The sequence below is a fragment of the Palaemon carinicauda genome, chromosome 6 (assembly GCF_036898095.1).
Source record: "Palaemon carinicauda isolate YSFRI2023 chromosome 6, ASM3689809v2, whole genome shotgun sequence".
Classification (NCBI taxonomy): Eukaryota; Metazoa; Arthropoda; class Malacostraca; order Decapoda; family Palaemonidae; genus Palaemon; species Palaemon carinicauda.
This window is the reverse complement of record NC_090730.1, coordinates 166,882,670-166,904,731: the sequence shown is the minus strand read 5'-3', so window position 1 is coordinate 166,904,731 and position 22,062 is coordinate 166,882,670. Positions and strand designations below refer to the sequence as shown.

At 44.8% G+C, this 22,062-nt stretch overlaps 1 protein-coding gene across 1 annotated transcript in view; it reads left to right on the top strand.

Moving 5' to 3' along the window:
- Nucleotides 1-21,050, top strand: part of dare (NADPH:adrenodoxin oxidoreductase, mitochondrial) — an 85,002-nt gene extending 63,952 nt beyond the window's left edge. Inside the window, exons 6-9 of the mRNA XM_068375666.1 lie at nucleotides 8,436-8,628; nucleotides 17,313-17,491; nucleotides 18,124-18,297; nucleotides 20,714-21,050. Of these exons, the coding sequence (XP_068231767.1) occupies nucleotides 8,436-8,628; nucleotides 17,313-17,491; nucleotides 18,124-18,297; nucleotides 20,714-20,844 (677 nt within the window). The 3' untranslated portion in view covers nucleotides 20,845-21,050. The remainder of the gene's footprint in view (nucleotides 1-8,435; nucleotides 8,629-17,312; nucleotides 17,492-18,123; nucleotides 18,298-20,713) is intronic.
- The last annotated feature ends 1,012 nt before the right edge of the window (nucleotides 21,051-22,062 follow it).

Sequence of the window (22,062 nt, the reverse complement as noted above, 5' to 3'; positions counted from 1 at the left end):
ATATCTGAATATCACTTTTTAAGATGATACAGCCCCATACCATTGTTGGCACTTTAATATTCAATTGTTTGTATAATTGTAATTTACCTAATGTCTGTTAATGACAGAAGGATGAATAACTTAAAGCAATCTGCCGACCTCCGAGGGTCGGGGAAGCAGTGACAGGCCCTTAAAATAAATATAAAACACAAGCCTTAGCTAAAGGCAAGGCAAATATAAGTGTGAAGTGTATGGGCGACCTCCGGTGAAGCCGGAGGGCTATGAGATGTCCTGAATAATTCAATTGTGAAATTTATAAAACACAAGCCGCAGCTAAAGGCTAAGGCTTAGATAATAGTAAAGTGTAATTACGATCTCCGGTGAAGCCGGAGGGAGATGAAAGGTCCTGAATAATTATATTGTGAATAATAACTCAATTGTAATAACAATGGCTATTGTGTGGATATGGCCGTGGCCTGAGACCGTAGTAAGGGCCACCGGAGGGTCGTATCTAAACAATATGAAGCCTGTCCCATGTAAGTAAACAATATATAAATATAACAATAGAACTAAAGTCATTGAGAATCCCTCATGGCGGAGTAGAACTCAAGGCGGAGTGGAAAAAAGTTCATACTACTCCCAAGCCGTAACGGGGAGAGGACGGAACTCGGACCTAATAAATAACGCTAACTATTGAAAAGTAACCAAAATTAAATAACTCGTAAGTTATCATACATCCGTAGGGGGAGAGGTGAGGGAGGGAGAACCCGTTGAACGCACAAAACGGAAAACGGGAAATCCGCTCACCCACCGGAGCTAAGAAAGAAAACGAGAGAAAGGGGTAACTCGTGACTGCGAACAGAAAACGGGAACCCCAAGCTCTCGCTCTCTTGGACACAAAATCAGGACTAATAAGCACACAACACTATTATAAACGTATAAAATAAAACTGTACATCAAGATAAGACTACGAACGAAGAATAGCATCTGCTAAAACCCAAATTAAATAGTAAAGTCGAGTGACGAACGCCCCGGTGGGGCGGGTACTAAACAATAACAAAGCTAGAACGCTAATCTTGTTCGTAGGCTGGACTTGCTAGCAAAAAGTACCATGAGCATAATAACGATAAAGATAATAATGGTTCCAAAGGCATAAGGCCAGGGACTTAACCAAGAACCTAAGTGACAGAGTACTAAACGGGCAGACTAAGATGAATTCCCCAAGACAAGAGAACAAACAATGGCCGCCGTGGAAGGGCCAGACGGGAATGATAAAACAGACTATGCTGGATATAAAACAAAAGCCCGGTACTACAAAAAGCTGTCAAAACAAACTATGGTACTTAACATTGGAATGGGTGAAGATGGAGCTTCGGACATGACAAAATAAATCCACGAGTGTGAAAATAGCCGAGAGCATCACAAAAAAATCCCACAATGTCGCAGTCCAAAAAGAAGGATGTTGTTCAGATGGCGCTCGCGTCGGGGCGTGGGTGGCGTGGCTCTGGTAGGTTGGCTAGGGCCTTTGTATCGGCCCATCCCTTTGACGAAGGAATTAACTAAATGGAAGACAACCTGTGAATAGTGGATTTCACGCGCCTTTGCTTTATACACGACACCCACAAGGTGCTCGCGCGAGGGTTGTAACCTCTGCATTCCATGCTTTTATCTTTCTCTGGTATAATTGGAAGATTTTATCAGAAAAGTGTATTAGAAGGACCCCTTTTCACCGGCCGCCACAGGTCGACCCAGAAAACAATATTATATCATTTGATATAGTAAGCTAAACAACCAAGGGGTTCACTACTGCACTTGTAATTGTTCAGTGGCTACTTTCCTCTTCGTATGGGTGGAAGAGGCTCTTTAGCTATGGTAAGCAGCTCTTCTAGGAGAAGGACACTCCAAAATCAAACCATTGTTCTCTAGTCTTGGGTAGTGCCATAGCCTCTGTACCATGGTCTTCCACTGTCTTGGGTTAGAGTTCTCTTGCTTGAGGGTACACTCGGGCACACTATTCTATCTAATTTCTCTTTCTTTTGTTTTATTAAATTTTTTATAGTTTATATAGAAAATATTTATTTTAATGTTACTGTTTTTTAAATATTTTATTTTTCCTTGTTTTCTTTCCTCACTGGGCTATTTTCCCTGTTGGGGCCCCTGGGATTATAGCATCTTGCTTTTCCAACTAGGGTTGTAGCTTAGCAAATGATAACAATAATAATAATATCTATTTCATATGAAACCTGACTATTTGTTGACTCTTGTAGCTGGAAATGGAATTCAGGTTAGGGCTACCCTAGGCCAAAATTTAACAAAATTGAACTTACAAACAATTCAACTAACAAACTTCTTGGAACCAATTAAGTTTTCAAGTTGAGGACCTTGTGTACTATATTGTTAGAATTATCTAACTCAAATCAATTGAAGGCAAGTCTTTATGTTTCAACTTACCTGCACTATCTTCAAGAACAATCTCGTCTTGGTTTTCGAATTTAATAATTCACTATTAATGGCATAAAGAACACTCGTTCTTTAAGTCCGCCCGGTTCTGAACTTCTGCAGACACTAAACTCCTTGTCGGACCAAAACATATCATCATCTCCGTTTTCTTTTACTTTGTCCGGAACTCTCGAACAACGTTGAAAAATAAAGACGGGAAAACAAAACTGTTTCCTTATAAGGAATACATTTAACATTAAATTAATTCATTCAATTAGAATACAAAAAGGGGAAAGTTAAAAATTTACATTTAATATTAACAAATGGCAATCATTCAGTTTACTTTCCGTCCATAAACGAACACGAAAAATGAGAACAAAAAGTAAGAAAAACGAAATTTGACTACTCTCCCACGAATGCAATTACCATTCTCCAATCAACTATTTCTACAGTATATCAAAATACCATAATATTCACCCATGGGAATGTTTGTTTTTAGATATTTTTATTTGTAGATACAAACTTTTGATGACAAAGGTAATTAGGACTCTGGCTAATGACAATGTGGTAGGATTGTTTGAGTCTTTATCATCTAACTTATTAAAAGACCAGACTATTATGGTAGGAAAGCTATAAAATTGTACATTTGAATAATTTTCAGCATGAAAGAAATAAGAGTAAATTAATCTCATAGCCCAAAATGAAAGGTAGAAATTTTAACATTCCCAACCATAAGCTATTAATATTAAAGTGAAAAATCAACTGTGCTATTTGTAGGATTTAGAAAACTTATTGATTTAGACATGAACAAAATTTGAATGAATGGAATATCTTACAAGGGATGAGAAGCCGTTGATATTTTGCTATATTTTGAGGAGGTTCCATATTAAAAGTCTAGCAATTACAGTTTAGGAATGAAATTATAATTTGTAAAGAATTTTCAGAAATATAATGGCAGCATTGTTCCGTTTGTGTAGGTGTCATAAGTTCACTTGATGTAGGGAGCTAGTGTAATGGATTCGTGATAAGGACAAAACGCAAGAAAAAATGTGATTCTAAATCGGGAGAATTCATAGAAGGCTAGACAAGAAGATTTGTGTGGCGATGTAGAAGTTAGTGTTCAGGCTAGTAGCAATCTGTTAAGTTTCACAATGAGGTTGATTGTTTTAAATCTCAACTTTCAGTGTTTATGGAGATTTCTGTATTCATGTAATCTGAAAAAGGCTAAGGCTACTGGTGGTATGGCTGGGTTCCTAGCCTAACCTTCCCAAATTGAAACCAAAAGCTTGCATTCCCTAATGATTTGGTGAGCATTTTGAAGGTAATCAGCGCATTATAGAGTCGAGTCGTACCTCACAAGCTTTGATCTCTCAGTTTGGTCAAGTTCCTTCTATTACAAAACATTTGCCTTCCCTTAATCCTGAATTGCACTCAGGCAATCAGATTCTGAGAAAGAAGAACGGAACAGGCGTGTTGGTTTGTATATCCCTCCTTCCGCTGGATCAAGCATAGATGAGCAATCATACTGTGCCCACATTAATAATGAAGCTTGTTATATTATGCATCTTATGCCAGACAATCCAATTTTCAATAGCAACATCTGCATCAGCTAACAAACGGTCACATCATGATACAGCTGCCAGTGATCATGTCTCTCCTAGTGTAAGCTCAGCCAATGTCTATCTTCAGCTACTGAGTAGTGGTATCAATGTAGGGGCTAGTACATACATACATATACCAAGGCACTTCCCCCAATTTTGGGGGGTAGCCGACGTCAACAAATGAAACAAAACAAAAAAGGGGACCTCTACTCTCTACGTTCCTCCCAGCCTAAAAAGGGACTCAACCGAGTTCAGCTGGTACTGCTAGGGTGCCACAGCCCACCCTCCCACATTATCCACCACAGATGAAGCTTCATAATGCTGAATCCCCTACTGCTGCTACCTCCGCGGTCATCTAAGGCATCGGAGGAAGCAGCAGGGCCTACCAGAACTGCGTCACAATCGCTCGCCATTCATTCCTATTTCTAGCACGCTCTCTTACCTCTCTCACATCTATCCTCCTATTACCCAGAGCTTCCTTCACTCCATCCATCCACCCAAACCTTGGCCTTCCTCTTGTATTTCTCCCATCAACTCTTGCATTCATCACCTTCTTTAGCAGACAGCCATTTTCCATTCTTTCAACATGGCCAAACCACCTCAACACATTCATATCCACTCTAGCTGCTAACTCCTTTCTTACACCCGTTCTCACTCTCACCACTTCGTTCCTAACTCTATATACTCGAGATACACCAGCCATACTCCTTAGACACTTCATCTCAAACACATTCAATTTCTGTCTCTCCATCACTTTCATTCCCCACAACTCCGATCCATACATCACAGTTGGTACAATCACTTTCTCATATAGAACTCTCTTTACATTCATGCCCAACCCTCTATTTTTTACTACTCCCTTAACTGCCCCCAACACTTTGCAATCTTCATTCACTCACTGACGTACATCTGCTTCCACTCCACCATTTGCTGCAACAACAGACCCCAAGTACTTAAACTGATCCACTTCCTCAAGTAACTCTCCATTCAACATGACATTCAACCTTGCACCACCTTCCCTTCTCGTACATCTCATAACCTTACTCTTACCCACATTAACTCTCAACTTCCTTCTCTCACACACTCTTCCAAATTCTGTCACTAATCGGCCAAGCTTCTCTTCTGTGTCTGCAACCAGTACAGTATCATCCGCAAACAACAACTGATTTACCTCCCATTCATGGTCATTCTCGTCTACCAGTTTTAATCCTCGTCCAAGCACTCGAGCATTCACCTCTCTCACCACTCCATCAACATACAAGTTAAACAACCACGGCGACATCACACATCCCTGTCTCAGCCCCACTCTCACCGGAAACTAATCACTCACTTCATTTCCTATCCTAACACATGCATTACTACCTTTGTAGAAACTTTTCACTGCTTGCAACAACCTTCCACCAACTCCATATAACCTCATCACATTCCACATTGCTTCCCTATCAACTCTATCATACGCTTTCTCCAGATCCATAAACGCAACATACACCTCCTTACCTTTTGCTAAATATTTCTCGCATATCTGCCTTACTGTAAAAATCTGATTCATACAACCCCTACCTCTTCTAAAACCACCCTGTACTTCTAAGATTGCATTCTCTGTTTTATCCTTGATCCTATTAATCATTACTCTACCATACACTTTTCCAAATACGCTTAACAAACTAATACCTCTTGAATTACAACACTCATGCACATCTCCCTTATCCTTATATAGTGGTACAATACATGCACAAACCCAATCTACTGGTACCATTGACAACACAAAGCACATATTAAACAATCTCACCAACCATTCAAGTACAGTCACACCCCCTTCCTTCAACATCTCAGCTCTCACACCATCCATCCCAGACTCTTTTCCTACTCTCGTTTCATGTAGTGCTCTCCTCACTTCATCTATTGTAATCTCTCTCTTATTCTCATCTCCCATCACTGGCACCTCAACACCTGCAACAGCAATTATATCTGCCTCCCTATTATCCTCAACATTCAGTAAACTTTCAAAATATTCCGCCCATCTTTTCCTTGCCTCCTCTCCTTTTAACAACCTTCCATTTCCATCTTTCACTGTCTCTTCAATTCTTGAGCCAGCCTTCCTTACTCTCTTCACTTCTTTCCAAAACTTCTTATTCTCTTCATATGAATGACCCAATCCCTGACCCCACCTCAAGTCAGCTGCCCTCTTTGCCTCACGTACCTTGCGCTTTACTTCCACCTTTTTCTCTTTATATTTTTCATACTTCTCTATACTATTACTCTGCAGCCATTCTTCAAAAGCCCTCTTTTTCTCTTCCACTTTTACCTTCACTCCTTCATTCCACCATTCACTGCCCTTCCTCATGCTGCCTCCAACAACCTTCTTGCCACACACATCACTTGCAATCCCAACAAAATTTTCTTTTACTAACTTCCACTCCTCCTCTAAATTGCCAGTTTCTCTTGCTTTCACTTCGTCATATGTCATTTTCAACCTTTCCTGATATTTACTTTTTACCCCCGGTTTTATTAGCTCTTCAACCCTCACTAGCTCCCTTTTACATCCACCTACTCTATTCCCCCACTCTTTTGCTACAACTAATTTTCCTTCCACCAAAAAATGATCAGACATACCGTTAGCCATACCCCTAAACACGTGCACGTCTTTCAATCTTCCAAACATTCTTTTAGTTATCAACACAATCCATTAACGCCATTTCTACTACTCTTCCATTTGCCACTCTTACCCATGTATACTTATTTTTATCTTTCTTTTTGAGAAAGCTATTACTTATCACCATCTCTTGCTCAACACACATATCTACCAGTCTCTCACCACTCTCATTTTCACCCGGTACGCCATACTTCCCAGTGACACCTTCTACCTCTCCAGCGCCCACTCTAGCATTTAAGTCACCCATGACAACTACATAATTCCTTCTACACACCTAGTTAATTCATTCCAGAACTCATTCCGCTCTTCTTCACTTTTCTCACTACCTGGCCCATACGCACTGACAAACGCCCAACATTCCCTACCCAACCTAACCCTTACCCACATTAGCCTTGATGATATCTCCTTCCATTCCACTACTTTACCTGTCATCCATTCACTCAGCAATAAAGCCACACCCTCTCTCGCTCTTCCCCTTTCAATCCCAGACACTCTACCAGACATTTCACCAAACATCACTTCACCCTTTCCTTTTATCTTCGTCTCACACAAGGCCAATACATCCATCCTTCTATTCCTAAACATACTTCCAATTTCACATCTTTTACTCTATATCGTACTACATCCACGCTCATTCAAACACCCCAAAACTAGAGTGCGGGGAGCAGTCACTCTCCCCCCAGCTCCATCTCTTTGTCAATGTCTCACAGGGTGTAGATACAGGAGAGGGGGTTCCCAGCCCCCGCGTCCCGTCCCTTTTAGTCGCCTCTTACAACACGCAGGGATAACGTTGGCGCTATTCTAATTGTTTTTATTCCCCCGCAGCCACAGGGGGCATAGTACCTCTGAAAAAGTAGGTTTTGAACCAAGTCATCAGCCTCGAATATCCTACTTAATCGCAGTAGGTGGCTCAGATAGTCAACAAATAAGACAATCAGGGTTTTCAGGGCTGATTAACTCAAATGATTCGGTTAATTTCCAAATATATAACTTTATGATTCAATTAATTTCATTTGTGTGATTACTCAGTCAGGCTACAGACAATTGCATGATGGTAGAAGTTAGGAAAAACTAGTTATGCATATACAATATGTATCTTTTATTTATCAGTAGGTGAAATGGAGATGGGAGAGAAATTGAAAAATGTTTTTACCTTTGCCAACTTCATACAGCAAAGATAATGTTTTGATAGGCGTGTGTTTGTCATTTGTATAATTCAAAACTATTTGACCGAATCTCATGAAATTTGCTGGGATGATTAGCCATGATTCAAGGGCAGTTTAATTAGATTTTGGGAGTGATTGGGTCAAAAGTCAAGGTCAGAGACATGAAACTTGTGCCAAAGTGTGCCTACAGTAATTCAGTTGCCTATCTTGTGATACTGTATATGTGTTCTGGGATCAAATACCCACAACATGACCAGTTTTCGTGGTGACAAAAGTGGCGGTGGCAAAGGTATGCGCTCTACTGAGTGCCCGTTCTAGTCTTATTTAAAGTCCGGGAAGCCGATGGCTTTGATTATGTTAGCATGATGGCTACAAGGTATTGAAGTGATGAATTTTATTAGAATTTGGTTATTGTTCAGTTTTGTATCTAATTTTGAAATTCAGTTTGTAAATTTCCTTATTTTCTTTTGTGGCAACTAAATGATTGTTAATCTTTTTGGAGATAGTGTTTTTTGTTGTATGTTAGCCAGTATTGTTTACAGTGCAACAGTTTATCTTATTTTGATATACATTACATAATTATCTTTTGTTTTCCAGCCTTACCAAGATCTCGCAAGAGATTGATTGAGCTTCTTGCAAAAACTGGCTTAGATATCCCAGACCCGAAACTGGCTTCTGTATATGCAACGGCAAATAGGGAATGGCAGCTACGGTTCCTGTTAAGTCCTGTAGAAATTCTGCCTACAGAAGATGGCAAAGCTGTAGCAGGTGTTAGGCTGGCAAAAAACAGGTTAGTCAACCTTCCGAGTTGTTACCTCCGCCAACGAAGTTGGAAGGAGGTTATGTTGTTTCCCCCTGTTTGTGTGTTTGATTGTTTGTGAAGAGCTTCCTGGCATAGATTTTAATCACAGTAACGAAACTTGCATGGATTAACTGATATGTAAAAAGTTGGAAATGATTAAATTTTGGAAGGTCAAGGTCAAAGGTCAAGGTCACAGTCAAGCAAAATGTCCAATTCATGTAATCAGCCATAAGTTTGGACATCGTTGACACAGACACACCAAACTTGGTTCATTTGTTCCGTAACTGAAATACAAACCACACTATTTACATGGGGTAATTACTTCGGTGTAGCTGAATGACGAGCTATTAGAATTTTAACGAGGGTTTACTACCCCACCGCTAGTTAGCGGGGGGGGTAGGGAGGGGTACCCCCCCCTCCCCCCCTCACACACACCATTGAGTGCTTCACTTTACTTTTGGCTCGGGCAGAGAACAGACCTGCCTGCTCTCTCCCTCGCTTTGACTGCCATTAATCTGTTTTTTCTTTTTCTTCCTCACAGTGTGTTTGAAGTTTGCCTCTACTGATTATGCGTACGTGCCCTGGACTTCCCGGCCGCCCTTGTCGGCGGTCGACACCGATCCCCACACCTTATGTCCTCATTGTAGTTGCCAACGGTGTGATAGCGGTAATGTATGTATCGAATGTAGGGAGTGGTCTACCTCCCAGTGGTAGAGGTTTGCCCGGCGCCGGAAGAAAAAGTCTAAAAGGGATCTTTCTCCTTCAGAGGCTTCTTTGAAGAGAGAAAATCCAAGACTTCTTCTTCCGTAGCCCTTTCCTCCTCCGAAGCTCCCCCTCGAGCGGTCTCTTCCAAGAGACCGGGGAGTGGTAGCGTTGACCGTATTGCTGTTGACCGATCCCGGGGTGCGGGAGAGGTAGTTGCCTCCCATAGCGAGGCGGCTGCCCCTCCTCCCCCGGAGGAGGATATGAACATTGATTTTTCTGTCAATAACAATGATTTGTTGCAGCTTTGGGCTTTCTTGGGGCTGCAGGGTTCGCCCTCCAGGGAAGCCCTGTTTGACATGATCAAACTTGGTGCAACTGTCAAACAATCGCCAACTACAACAGGGATAGACGTTGACGTTGTTGTGACGGAGGCATCTCATGGGTCTAGTCAAACCCCCGTTCCTGTTGCTGATGCTGAGGTAGCTGAAGGCTTAGTTTTCCCCTCCGAACACCTTTCAAGGGAGGAACTAAGTCCTACGGTCTCTCCTGCCGGTGATTCTCCCCTGCGGGGGAGTTCACTCACAGAGACTCCTCTTCGGAGGCCCTATGATGGTCAGCTTGCTGACCCCACAGCCCCTCGTGGGTGTATAAGGCGGAAGGCTCGTCCTCCCCTTCGCCGTAGAGATCTTCCTTCCTCTCACAAGGGAGTTAGGAGGCGCCTCTTCGGCTCGTCGTCCTCACAGTCCTCTGCGGAGGAGACGACTCGCCGTTCGCCGATCCTGCCAGCTACCACCTTAGACCTCTCCGGGGATCGTTCGCGATCCCCTTCGGAGGAAGGTCGTCCTTCGGGACCCTGTGACCAGTCTCCCTCCAGACCGGCTGACCTGCCGTCACCCTTCGAGGATGCTGATGCGCTTTACGCGCCACCTGAACCTGCCATTGCGCAGGCACCGGTCCCTTCGGGGCATAAGGGACTTGAGCGCAAATCTGCGCCTCTTGCCCTCAAGCGACAGGTTCAACCTGCGCGCCCTCATGCTGCTGCTGCTGCTGCCGTTCCAGTCTTAGCGTCACGGCGCTCACCTGCGCGCCCACATCCTTCTGCGCCCCGGCACCCGCCAGCAGTTCCTGATCTAGCGCGCCAGCGCTCACCTGCGCACATGCGCCCACCTGCGCCCCAGCGTTCTCCGGTTCCTGCCACATCGCGCACAGTCTAAGAGGCTCCTAGGTTAGCGCACAGGCGCTCACAGGTACCTCTGGACTCGCAGCGCCCTTCTGGAGTTAGGCGCGAGGCGCGCCCATCTCGCGCAGTTCCAGACACAGCGCACACCCGCTCGCCAGCGCTTCTACATCCCAGCGCGCAGTCCAGGAGGTGCCTAAGTTAGCGCACGGGTGCTCCCAAGTACCCCTGGACTCTCCTTCCAGACCGCGCAATCCTGCACGCGCTCCTCCAGTCGCGCACCAGGTTCCAGTTTCTCTCAAGGCGCCCCATGCAACCCAACAGCGCGCACCTGTGCGGCCTAATCCAATCGCGTGCCCTGCGCGCCCATCGCAGCAGCGCACACCTGCGCGCCCATGATCCTCTGCGCGCCCATCGTGCCCACAGGTTAATATACCTGTTCAAACGGCTCAGCGCCCAACTGCGCTCCAACGCGCAAACCCACCCTCGCGCTATCCCGAACCTGCGCACTCGCGCCCTCGCCCGGTTCTTCCGGATATGCGCCCACGCGCCTCTACTCTCTCGGGCCCATCAGTACCGCATCAGGATGCTGCATGCCCTCGTATCCAGCCTCCTCACGATCCAGCTCCTGCGCGCCACACGCCCTCGCGATCTCCTACGCGCGCCCGCGCCATATCCTGCGCGCCCCTGCGCCTACACACCCACGCCATCTCCTGCGCGCCACCGCGTCCACGCGCCTGTGCCATCGCCTACGCGCCCTCGCTCCCGCTCCACCAACCTCTCACGCCCGCGCCCATGCGCGAGCGCGAGATCCCTACAGCACGCGATCCTGGACAGGGCCCATCGCGCGACCTCCAGCGCGATCGTCGCCAGACGGACAGGTCATCATCTCGTTACCCTCCCCACAAGCGCAGAACAATGCGCTCGCCGGAGGAGGGGCGGTTCCCGGACAGGTCTAAGGACTCTCTTGTTTCAGCTGCTTTTCAGGCGAACCCTCGTTTGTCGACTGCTCCAAGGGATCGAACGATCCCCTTCCCTCCAGAGGGAGTGTCTGACAGCGCGACTGTCAGCCAGCAGCCCTGGTTCGTGACCCTGGTCAGAGCTCTTGTGCAGGCTATAAAGCCCGTCCTCTCTGACGTGGGTCACAAATCAGTGGCGGCTTCCTCCCCCCTGAAGAGGAAGAGAGGAGTCCCCTCCGTGGAGACACCTCCGAGGGCTATCCTGTCTCCTCGCAGATCCTTGCGCAAGGCTCCGTCCCCCCCGCAGACTTTCTTTCCCTCCCCTGCGGATGAAGATTACCCAACCTCAGGAGAGTCGGACGAGCCGGACCGTTCCCCCATCGCACCAATGGGGGAAACTCCGCCTCTCCTTGAGGTCTTCTCGTTCAGGGGTGGAAAAGAGCCTGCACCCATCCTTACTCGAGTCCTGTATCCCTCCCTTGAGGGAACCGAAGGACTCTAAGATGATTCCCAAGTCGTCAGCAAGGATCAGACAGGAGCCAGCTAGACCTTCCGAGGATGTCCACGTGTCCCCCCAGGAAGAGCCACTGGGGACAGGAGACTTTGCTGCCAGTCCTTCAGGAGGAGAGCACCAAGAGTCAGAACACGCATTCTGGCAAGTCCTGACCCTCATGAGGAACCTCAACGGGATTCCAGACCCAGAGATTCCTCCTCGTGAGGGTAAGGACACGGTCTTGGACCGTGTCTACGGCACCCAGAAACCCTCTAGGGCCAGTGCAGCTTTGGCCTGGTCTCAAGGGATGAAGAGTGCCAGGGACAAGGTTGAGGGCCAGCTCTCTGAGCTTGCCTTCTCCAGTAGATCCAGCTCCGGTAACAAGCTCCTCCCTCCTCCTCGAGTCCATCAGAGGAGGTACTTTGAGATCCTTGAGGAGTCTTGTTTGGGTCTTCCAATTCACCACTCCGTGGAAGAACTCACCGGGGGAGTCCCTCCTAGAGAGACTCTTCAACTGGCTACTGAGATCCTAAGCCAGGAGAAGGTGGCGAAGTGTGCCATGCAGGCAACTTCGTGGCTTGACATCTGGCTGGGGTCTCTGGGCATCCTGGTGCGGTCTGAGGACCTGTCCAAAGAAAGCACCAGGAAGGCACTGGAGACTTTCTTGCTCTCAGGCACGCAGACCATCGAGTTTCTGGCCCACCAAGTCTCGAGCTTGTGGGCCAATACGATTCTCAAACGATGGGACGCAGTGGCTGAGAGATTCCACCAGAAGGTCCCCAGTTCGGATGTTAGCAGGCTCAGACACTCTTCCGTGCTCGGTAAGAGTTAGTTTGAGCCTAAGGACGTGGAGCTAACCGCTGAGAGGTGGAGGAAGTCCAACCAGGATTCCCTCATCCATAGGGCCCTGACATCGAGGCCCTACAAACCTCCAGTAGCCCAACAGCCCCGTCCGGCTAAGGACACAAAGAAGACGACAGCAGCAAAGCCGAAGGTGTCTAAGCCCTTTCCTGCCAAGAGCAGAAGGAGCAAGAAGTCCTCCAGGGGAGGCAAGAACCCTAGAGGAAACGGCCGAGGCCGTAAATGTTAGGGTTGGCAGTCCCCCTGCATGTCCACCAGTGGGGGGATGCCTACAAAGTTGTGCGGCAAGGTGGCAGCAACTCGGGGCAGATACCTGGACGATTTCTGTAATCGGTCAGGGTTATCGTGTCCCGTTCACAGCTTCTCTACCTCCCCTGACAGCGAATCCAGTGTCGTTGAGCTCTCTTGCCATGGGATCGGCAAGAGGGCAAGCCCTTTGGGCAGAAGTCCAGACCATGTTGAAGAAGGACGCTCTCCAAGAGGTAGTGGACGTGTCCCCAGGCTTCTACAGTCAACGCTTTCTTGTAAGGAAGGCGTCTGGAGGCTGGAGACCAGTCATCAACCTCTCAACCCTGAACGGGTTTGTCAAACAGACTCCGTTCAGTATGGAGACGGCAGACACGGTCAGACTTGCAGTGAGACCACAACACTTCATGTGTACACTGGACCTGAAGGACACGTACTTCCAAATCCCAGTCCATCTGTCTTTAAGGAAGTACTTAAGATTTTGCCTAGACGACAAGATCTACCAGTTCAAGATGCTGTGTTTCGGTCTCTCCACAGCCCCTCAGGTGTTCACCAGAGTGTTCACCCTGATTTCATCGTGGGCTCACAGGATCGGTATCCCTCTCCTTCGTTATCTGGACGACTGGCTGATCCTAGCGGACTCGGAGGCAACCCTTCTTCGCCACAGAGACAAGCTCCTCGAACTTTGCCAGGATCTAGGGATCATGGTAAATCTCGAAGTCCTCTCTGCAGCCCTCTCAGAAACTGGTATACCTAGGCATGGTCATAGACACCAATCTCCACAAAGCCTTCCCATCAAACGACAGGATAGCAAGGCTGAGGAAGGTCGCGAGGCCTTTCCTCAATCGACAAGAGCTCCCAGCCCAAACGTGGCTGCGTCTCCTCGGCCACCTCTCCTCCCTGGCCCGTCTCGTTCCCAACGGTCGCCTCAGAATGAGATCTCTCCAGTGGCGACTCAAGTCCCGGTGGAATCAAGGACACGATCCCCCGGACACTTTGATCCCTGGGGGTCATGCGGAACGAACAGACCTCCAGTGGTGGGTGGCAGATGAGAACCTATGAAAGGGAGTGGATCTTCTCGTCCTTCCCCCGGATTTGATGTTGTTCTCGGACGCATCAAAGAAAGGGTGGGGGGCCCACGTTCTGAACCACAGGACCTCAGGCCTGTGGTCAGAATCAGAAAAGTACCTTCACATAAACCTGCTAGAAATGAAGGCCGTGTTCCTGGCACTTCAGAAGTTCCACCAAGTCCTGGCGAGCCACTCTGTGGTGGTGATGAGCGACAACACCACAGTGGTGGCTTATATCAACAAGCAGGGAGGTACCTTTTCAGAACCGCTATCCCATCTTGCAGTATAGATTCTGAGATGGTCCGAAGTCCACTCGATCACACTAGCGGCTCGTTTCATTCCAGGCAAAAGGAATGTGCTCGCCGACAGTCTGAGCAGAGCGACGCAGATAGTGAGTACCGAGTGGTCTTTGGATCCTCAAGTAACCAACAAAGTCCTGACTTTGTGGGGTTCCCCGACGGTGGATCTGTTCGCTACAGCGCTGAACTTCAAGCTCCCGCTGTACTGCTCCCCAGTCCCGGACCCCAAGGCTCTCTGGCAGGATGCCTTCCAACAACGGTGGAACAACATCGATTTGTACGCCTTTCCCCCGTTCTTTCTGATGAGAAGGGTGCTCAACAAGACCAGAATATCAGTCAATCTATCAATGACCCTGATAGCTCCGCTATGTCATCACGCAGAATGGTTCCCGGACCTTCTGCAACTTCTCACGGAGGTTCCGAGAGAACTCCCTCCACGTCACGAGCTACTCAAACAACCACACGCCAACATCTTCCACAAAGCCGTAGCTTCGCTTTGACTTCACGCCTGGAGACTATCCAGCATCTCCTCACGGAGAGAGGATTTTTGCAACAAGTTGCGAACAGGATGTCTGGTCACCTGCGCAAGTCATCCGCAGGGGTCTACCAGGCGAAGTGGCGAGTCTTCTGTGGTTGGTGTCGTGGAAGGGGTATTTCTCCACTCGATGCCACTATTCCAGCAACAGCCGAGTTCCTCGTGTATTTGCGGGAGGAAATGCGCCTTTCAGTCTCGGCAGTGAAAGGCTATCGCTCAGCCTTAAGTCTTGCCTTCAGGCTTAAAGGAATGGACATTTCTTCCTCGCTGGAACTTCCCTTCTCATACGAAGTTATGAACTTACCTGCCCTCAGTCGGAAGTGAGACCTCCTCCATGGAAAGTGGTTCGAGTTCTCAGGTCTCTGAAGAGACCTCCCTACGAACCATTACTCCAGGCTTCAGATCCCCACCTTACCTGGAAGACGGTTTTCCTGCTAGCATTGGCCTCGGCCAAGCGAGTCAGTGAACTGCATGGTCTCTCGTACGACATCTCCTATTCAAGGGGATGGTGGGAGGTAACGTTCAGCTTCGTCCCTGAGTTTGTTGCCAAGACTCAGAATCCGGGAGTGCCGGACCCTAGGTTCGACTCTTTCCAGGTTTCGAGTCTTCGTTCTGTAACAGATGACCCAGACCATCTCCTACTGTGCCCAGTGAGGAGTCTGAGGTTGTATCTTAAAAGAACAGCTGCAGTTCGTCCTCAGGTGCAAGCCTTGTTCGTGAGCACTGGGAAAACGAAGAGGAGGGTCACCAGGAATACTATCTCGGCCTGGATTCGCAAGGTAATACATCTGGTCTTAAATCCTGACCCTTCTCCGTCACGTCGCCCTACAGCGCACGATGTCAGGGGCATAGCTATGTCCCTGGCCTTCAAGAAAAATTATTCAGTGACGCAGGTCCTACAAGCTGGGGTGTGGAAGCGTCAGACCACCTTCATGGCCCACTACCTGCAAGACGTGACACACAGGAGGCTCAATACGTTCTCTATCGGCCCTGTGGTGGCTGCACAACAGCTGGTCTAACCTCAGGCTCCTTAATGGACAAGTAGCAGAAGGTTGAGGGCATTGTTACCCGGTTTTAGTCTGCGTGAATGAAAAGATCTGTCTGGCCCTTATTCTTTTCTTCATCCTCTCCTCCCTTGGAGAAAGCAGCATCCTGGGTTCTCTGCACAGCTGACCTCGAACCACTGCAGGTAAACCATGCTTCCTTGTGTTCCTAGTATTAAGTGTAATACTGTCATGTCCCCATACCCTGACGAGGTGGTATTGGGAGAGTCCTAGCCTAGATTTCCATCTGAAGAACTCCAGGTCAACTTCCTAGGTCGAGTCACTTCCTCACCTTCACACACAGCTTATGTAGGCCGCAGCAGTTTCACAGCATGCTAGCGAGGAGCAGGGACTCCTTATTTCTTGAGTACTTACACACTCGAATATGGAGTTCCCAGGCAAGCCAAAGCCAGTATAGCAGGGACTTACCTCCCTACCTAAGGGTTGAGTCACCCCATGTAAATAGCGTGGTTTGTATTTCAGCTACGGAACAAATGACAAATTCGTAGATAATTTGTATTTTTCCTAACTATACAAACCTTAGCTATTTACACATATGTGCCCGCCAGCCCTGTCCCCCGGGATAAGTCCTACCTCTAAGCAAAGTGAAGCACTCACTGTTGGGTGGGGGGGGGGGGGGGGAGTAGGTAGCTACCCCTCCCTACCCCCGCTAACTAGCGGTGGGGTAGTAAACCCTCGTTAAAATTCTAATGGCTCGTCATTCAGCTACGCCGAAGTAATTACCCCATGTAAATAGCTAAGGTTTGTATAGTTAGGAAAAATACAAATCATTCACGAATTTGTCATATTTGTGTGTATTAAAATCCACATCAATTATTACATGTTATGGTCTAACGTGAAGGTCGAGCAAAAGGTCAAGAAATAAGCTACCGCAGCGGAGGTCTGTGCTCTTCTGTGTGCCCCTCTAGTTGTATTTGTGTCAGCAAATGTCATAATGAAAAAGTAGGACTACATTCAGAGAACTTCATTCTTTCTCCCTCTCTCACACACACACACGCACACAGGAGGAATCTAATATAAAACTAACTTATTAAAGAACAGTTACCAAAAAGTTCAGATGATCTAAGTACTAAATGAGTTCCAGTATAAAGTAGAAATATTTTTACTTGAATTTTGCACAATACTACTGCAACAGTAATGGTAATAATAATTCAGTCAACACTTTACGCTACAGTAATTGGTTTGGGAATATTTTTCCAAGATATTTTAGAGAAGTTTTAACTCCGGGGTATGACAAATCATTTGTAAATGTTAATTTCTCAGGTTAGAAGGCGAGGGGCTCGACCAAAGAGCTGTGCAGACGGAAGAATACGAAGTCTTGGAATGTGGGCTTCTTCTCAGAAGCATTGGCTACAAAGGCATTAGTATTGATCCATCTCTGCCCTTTGATCATAAAACTGGAACTGTAGCCAATGAAAATGGAAGAGTAATTGGTCAGAAAGGTATTTTCTTTGCCTGATTTAGTTTTGTTTGCTAAGAAGTTCCTAACCTTCCTTTTTTATCTTTTTTGAAACAGTCTTTACTGTATGTTTTTCTAGAAAACTATTAGTACATCATTGCTTGCTTATGACTATCTCCAGTTTTAATATGTTAGGTTTACTGGTCTTGCTATACAATATTAATCTTACCACCATTTATATTCTCAGTACATGTATAATCCCCTAATCTTTACTTCAACTATATTTTTTTTTATGTTAGCCAAAACACTGTTCTATAGCTGTGTATTATTCTCAGGGTAATGTTTTTTGCAAGTAGTTGGTGCTGAAAATACTTATGTATGACTACAGTAATAGAATCTCATACAAAAGTTGTAATGGAAAAACTCAAATATGTTCAGAATTCTAGTTTTGTTCATAACATGTACATTACCGTACTGTAGTGTTTTAGTACAGGGTGTTCAAAAAGTCTCTTCGCAATAAGTATTTTGGACGATAACCGACTTTTACGTGGTGTGACAATGTAAGAGAGTAATGGGCCTTGAATAATCTGTGGGGAGAGACTTTTTTTAACATCCTGTATAAGAAAGATCAGTAACTGTACATATTTGATTCATTAAACTGTTTATACCAAACAGGTTTGTATGCAAGTGGATGGATAAGCACAGGACCAGCAGGAGTCATTCTTTCAACAATGACTAGTGGATTTAATACAGGCAAGCACATAGTGTCTGACATAGAATCTGGGGAACTCGATACTTCAGAAACTAAGGGTGGAAAGGTTCAAATTCTTCAGCACTTATCTAATAAAGGTAAGTTTAAAAGTAATATTTATCAAGAAAATTGTCCCATCCTGCTTGTATTCATTAGATGTTATTAGAAGTTTATTGTCTCTCCTGCTTTTCTCCATTAGACGTCATTGAAAATTCACTCTTCCAGATGTTTAAGTTAGGAATTGCATAGGAGGATTAGTACTGTATCATTAATTTTGATGGAGAATCGAATGTGGATACCATCTTTATAGTAAGGCATTTACAGGAAAAAAAAAGCTAGAGAAACTATAGGCTCTGCTGTGCTTTCGTAGATTTAGAAAAGGCTTATGATATAGAATACTAAGAGAAGTGCTGCTTTAATGCTTTAGGAAGAGGAAAGTCCTGGAAAAGTTGGTTAGAATGGTAGAGATAATGTACAAAAGAGCAAGGACAAAATAGTAACAGCTGTTGGGGAAACAGAAACCTTTGAAGTTAGTGTTGGATTACACCACGGGTCAGCATTAAGCCCTTCATTATTTGTGGTGGTCATGGATGTGTTAAGTGAAGAGATCAGAAATGAAGATTGATTGACTGATTTTGAGGTTTTCTAGCAGCCTGACATTCCAAAAATTAAGAGTTGTGGGAGTTGCTATATGGAGATAATTTAGTGGTTATCACTAAAAATGAGGAAGGCTTACAGAGAAGGGATGTAGAGTGGCAAGAGACTTAGGAGAGGGGTGATATGAGAGTAAATGTGGATAAGACTGAAGCTCTGGTGAGCAGTAAGGAAGGTAGGAACAGGAAAGCCATGCATGAAAGAGGCTCGGGTATAAAACAGGTGGAATATTTTTACTTTGTTAGAGGTAGGGTGTGAGGCTAAAGTTGAGAATAGAATAAAAGCAGACTGAGGTAAGTGGAGGGAGGTAGCAGGAGTGGTATGTGATATGAAAATGCCAATAAAGCTAAAAGTCAAGATCTATAGCACAGTAGTAAGACCAGTGTTAATGTATGGTTCTGAAACATGGGCTGTAAGACAAAAAGAGGAAGCAAAGCTTGAGAGAACAGAGATGAGAATGCTGAGGTGGATTCTGGGCATGAGGCTCAATACTACACAGTATTCTAGAAGTTTTATTCCAGCTGCTACCAAGTTGTGGAATGATCTTCCTAATCGGGTAGTTGAAGCAAATATTTTTATGTTGACCAGGCTGACATGAGTCTTTTTATAGTTTATATATGACATCTGTGTTGACGTTACTGTTTTAGAATGATTTATTGTTAACTTGTTCTCATCATTTATTTCCTTATTTCCTTTCCTCACTAGGCTATTTTTCCCTATTGGAGCCCTTGGGCTTATAGCATCTTGCTTTTCCAACTGGAGTCATAGCTTGGCTAGTAATAATAATAATAATAATAATAATATCACTGCTTGAAAGATTGGAGAATGATGAAATAAGAAGAATGGTAGGGATAGTAAAAATTGCAGAGGCGATAAGAGTGTCACGACTGAGATGTTGTTGGCACGTGTTGAGGATGGATGGTGGGGAGGGAATGAGGAGGGCTTGGGAGGAACCTGTTAAGGAGAGAGGATCGAGAGGAAGCCAGAGAATTAGGTGAAGGATGATATGGAGAGAAAAGAGGTTTGGTGGAAGAGTATGCCTTTGATAGAAGGCATTGGAGAGGACACATCATGCAACTACCCCTTAATGTAGGGATAATGGTGGGAAAGAAGAGTGATACATTTACTTTCACTACTGTATAACTAATTACTGTACTGTACTGTATCTATAGAACTTCATAATGCTTCAAACAAAGTCATCATTAAACAAATCTTAAGCGTTTATCACACGTCGTTTGAAATTTATATTTACCTCCCATTTTATCATATAATGGAATTACTTAAAAAGTAAAAAATAATTAGTATACTTTAAGGTAAAAAATACCTCAAGTAGAAAAGAAAATTGCTATTTAATACTTTCTCTTGGACAGTTTTTATTAATCTTGGTGACCTGGCCTGGTGATCGCCAGACTGGGGTGCGAGTCCCGCTCAAACTTTTTAGTTCCTTTGGTCGCTGCCACCTCACCATCCTTGTGAGTTAAGGATGGGGGTTTTGGGGGAGCCTATAGGTCTATCTGCCGAGTCATCAGCAGCCATTGCCTGGCTCCCTTTGTCCTAGGTTGGGTGGAGAGGGAGCTTGGGTGCTGATCATATGTATATATGGTCAGTCTCTAGGGCATTGTCCTGCTTGATGGGGCAATGTCACTGTCTCTTGCCTCTGTAATGTGCTGCATGTTGTGGAAGTGGGATATTTTATAATTAATAGACTCATTTGAAAAAAATTTTCATATATTTTAAGACTCTGCTTATTATAAGACAAAAATTACAAGTTGTTTTTTTAAAGTTAAAAAAAATAATATTGTTTGTGGAAATCACATGTATTGTCCATTAGATCTTAATTTTTGATCATTTTCTATATAGGATTGCAGCCTGTGACTTTCGATGACTGGAATCGTTTAGATGATTATGAAATAAAAACTGGAACCAGGCTCGGAAAACCCAGGGAGAAAGTCACAGATGTAGAAAAAATGTTGGACGTGCTCAAACACTGATGATTTGCTGATGTTTCGAAGTCCTTAGTGAATTTGGTTTATAATATATTTATAATATTTTTCTTAGCTTTGATTTTTCTTAATAATTCTCTCCTCATTATCAATATTATTTTTTTAGACATGGAATACTTTACCAAACTTTTAATTCCCTCAAAGATGTATATTAGTGTTTTACTATTTTATTGCAAGTGTTGTAAATATATTTGTTAAATTTTAAAAAACTATTTGTTTTACAGTATCTATCCTTGTTTTATTACCTAACGGGGAAGGGTGGGCTGTGGAACCCTAGCAGTACCAGCCAAATTCGGTTGAGTCCCTTGTCAGACTGGGAGGAACGTAGAGAGGAGAGGTCCCCTTTTTGTTTCATTTGTTTGATGTTGGCTACCCCCCAAAATTGGGAGAAATGCCTTGGTATATGTATGTATAAACCACCCAAATAGATGAAACTCTTTCATAAATTTATGTATATCTTATATATTTGCTTATTTAACTGTACCAAATGATGACATTCCGTGTTCTTCAGTAGATGATGATGCATTGTTGCAAAGATTAAAAACTTGATGAGTTGTTTATAAAAGGTTTTTCCAACAAAGAATTATTGGGATGGTGGTGAGAGAAATTTACATAAAGATGGCAGGAGCAAAATTGCTTAAATATAATGCATTGGATGGATGGTTGTGGCGTTTCTTCAGCCATAATGCGAAAAGCGGCTGGCGAGGCAGCAAATGCACCAACTAAAGAAATGGACTTTCTGATGTCAATGGTATGAAACAAAGCAAAAATTTTCAAACCCCTTTTGCTAATGCATTTAACTCCTAGCATCTCAAGGACTACTTAGCTGTTGGCTACCCACCATCCACAAATGACTCGAGCATTTATTGCTGTTCCATTACTATTCATCGCGGAAAGCAGGGTTCATCATGAATTTAAGTACAAATATGTGTGATTATACAGTTAATGGAGATAGGATATTGCCAAAACTGTCATTGTCATCAACGAGTTGGATAATTGTGGTTTACACCTGTGTGAGAGAGAAGTACTGTAATGACAGGGTAATATGATTAAATGTATTTTCCTGCCAAGGGACACCACTTCCCTTATAAAGGCTATGGAGTAAGGTATCATCTATGCTACCAAGAGGTTATATCCGATTGTTTCAAAATTAAATGATGCTGGTCCTGGAGGAGAAAGATTCCGAAGTTGAAGAAGATACCAAAG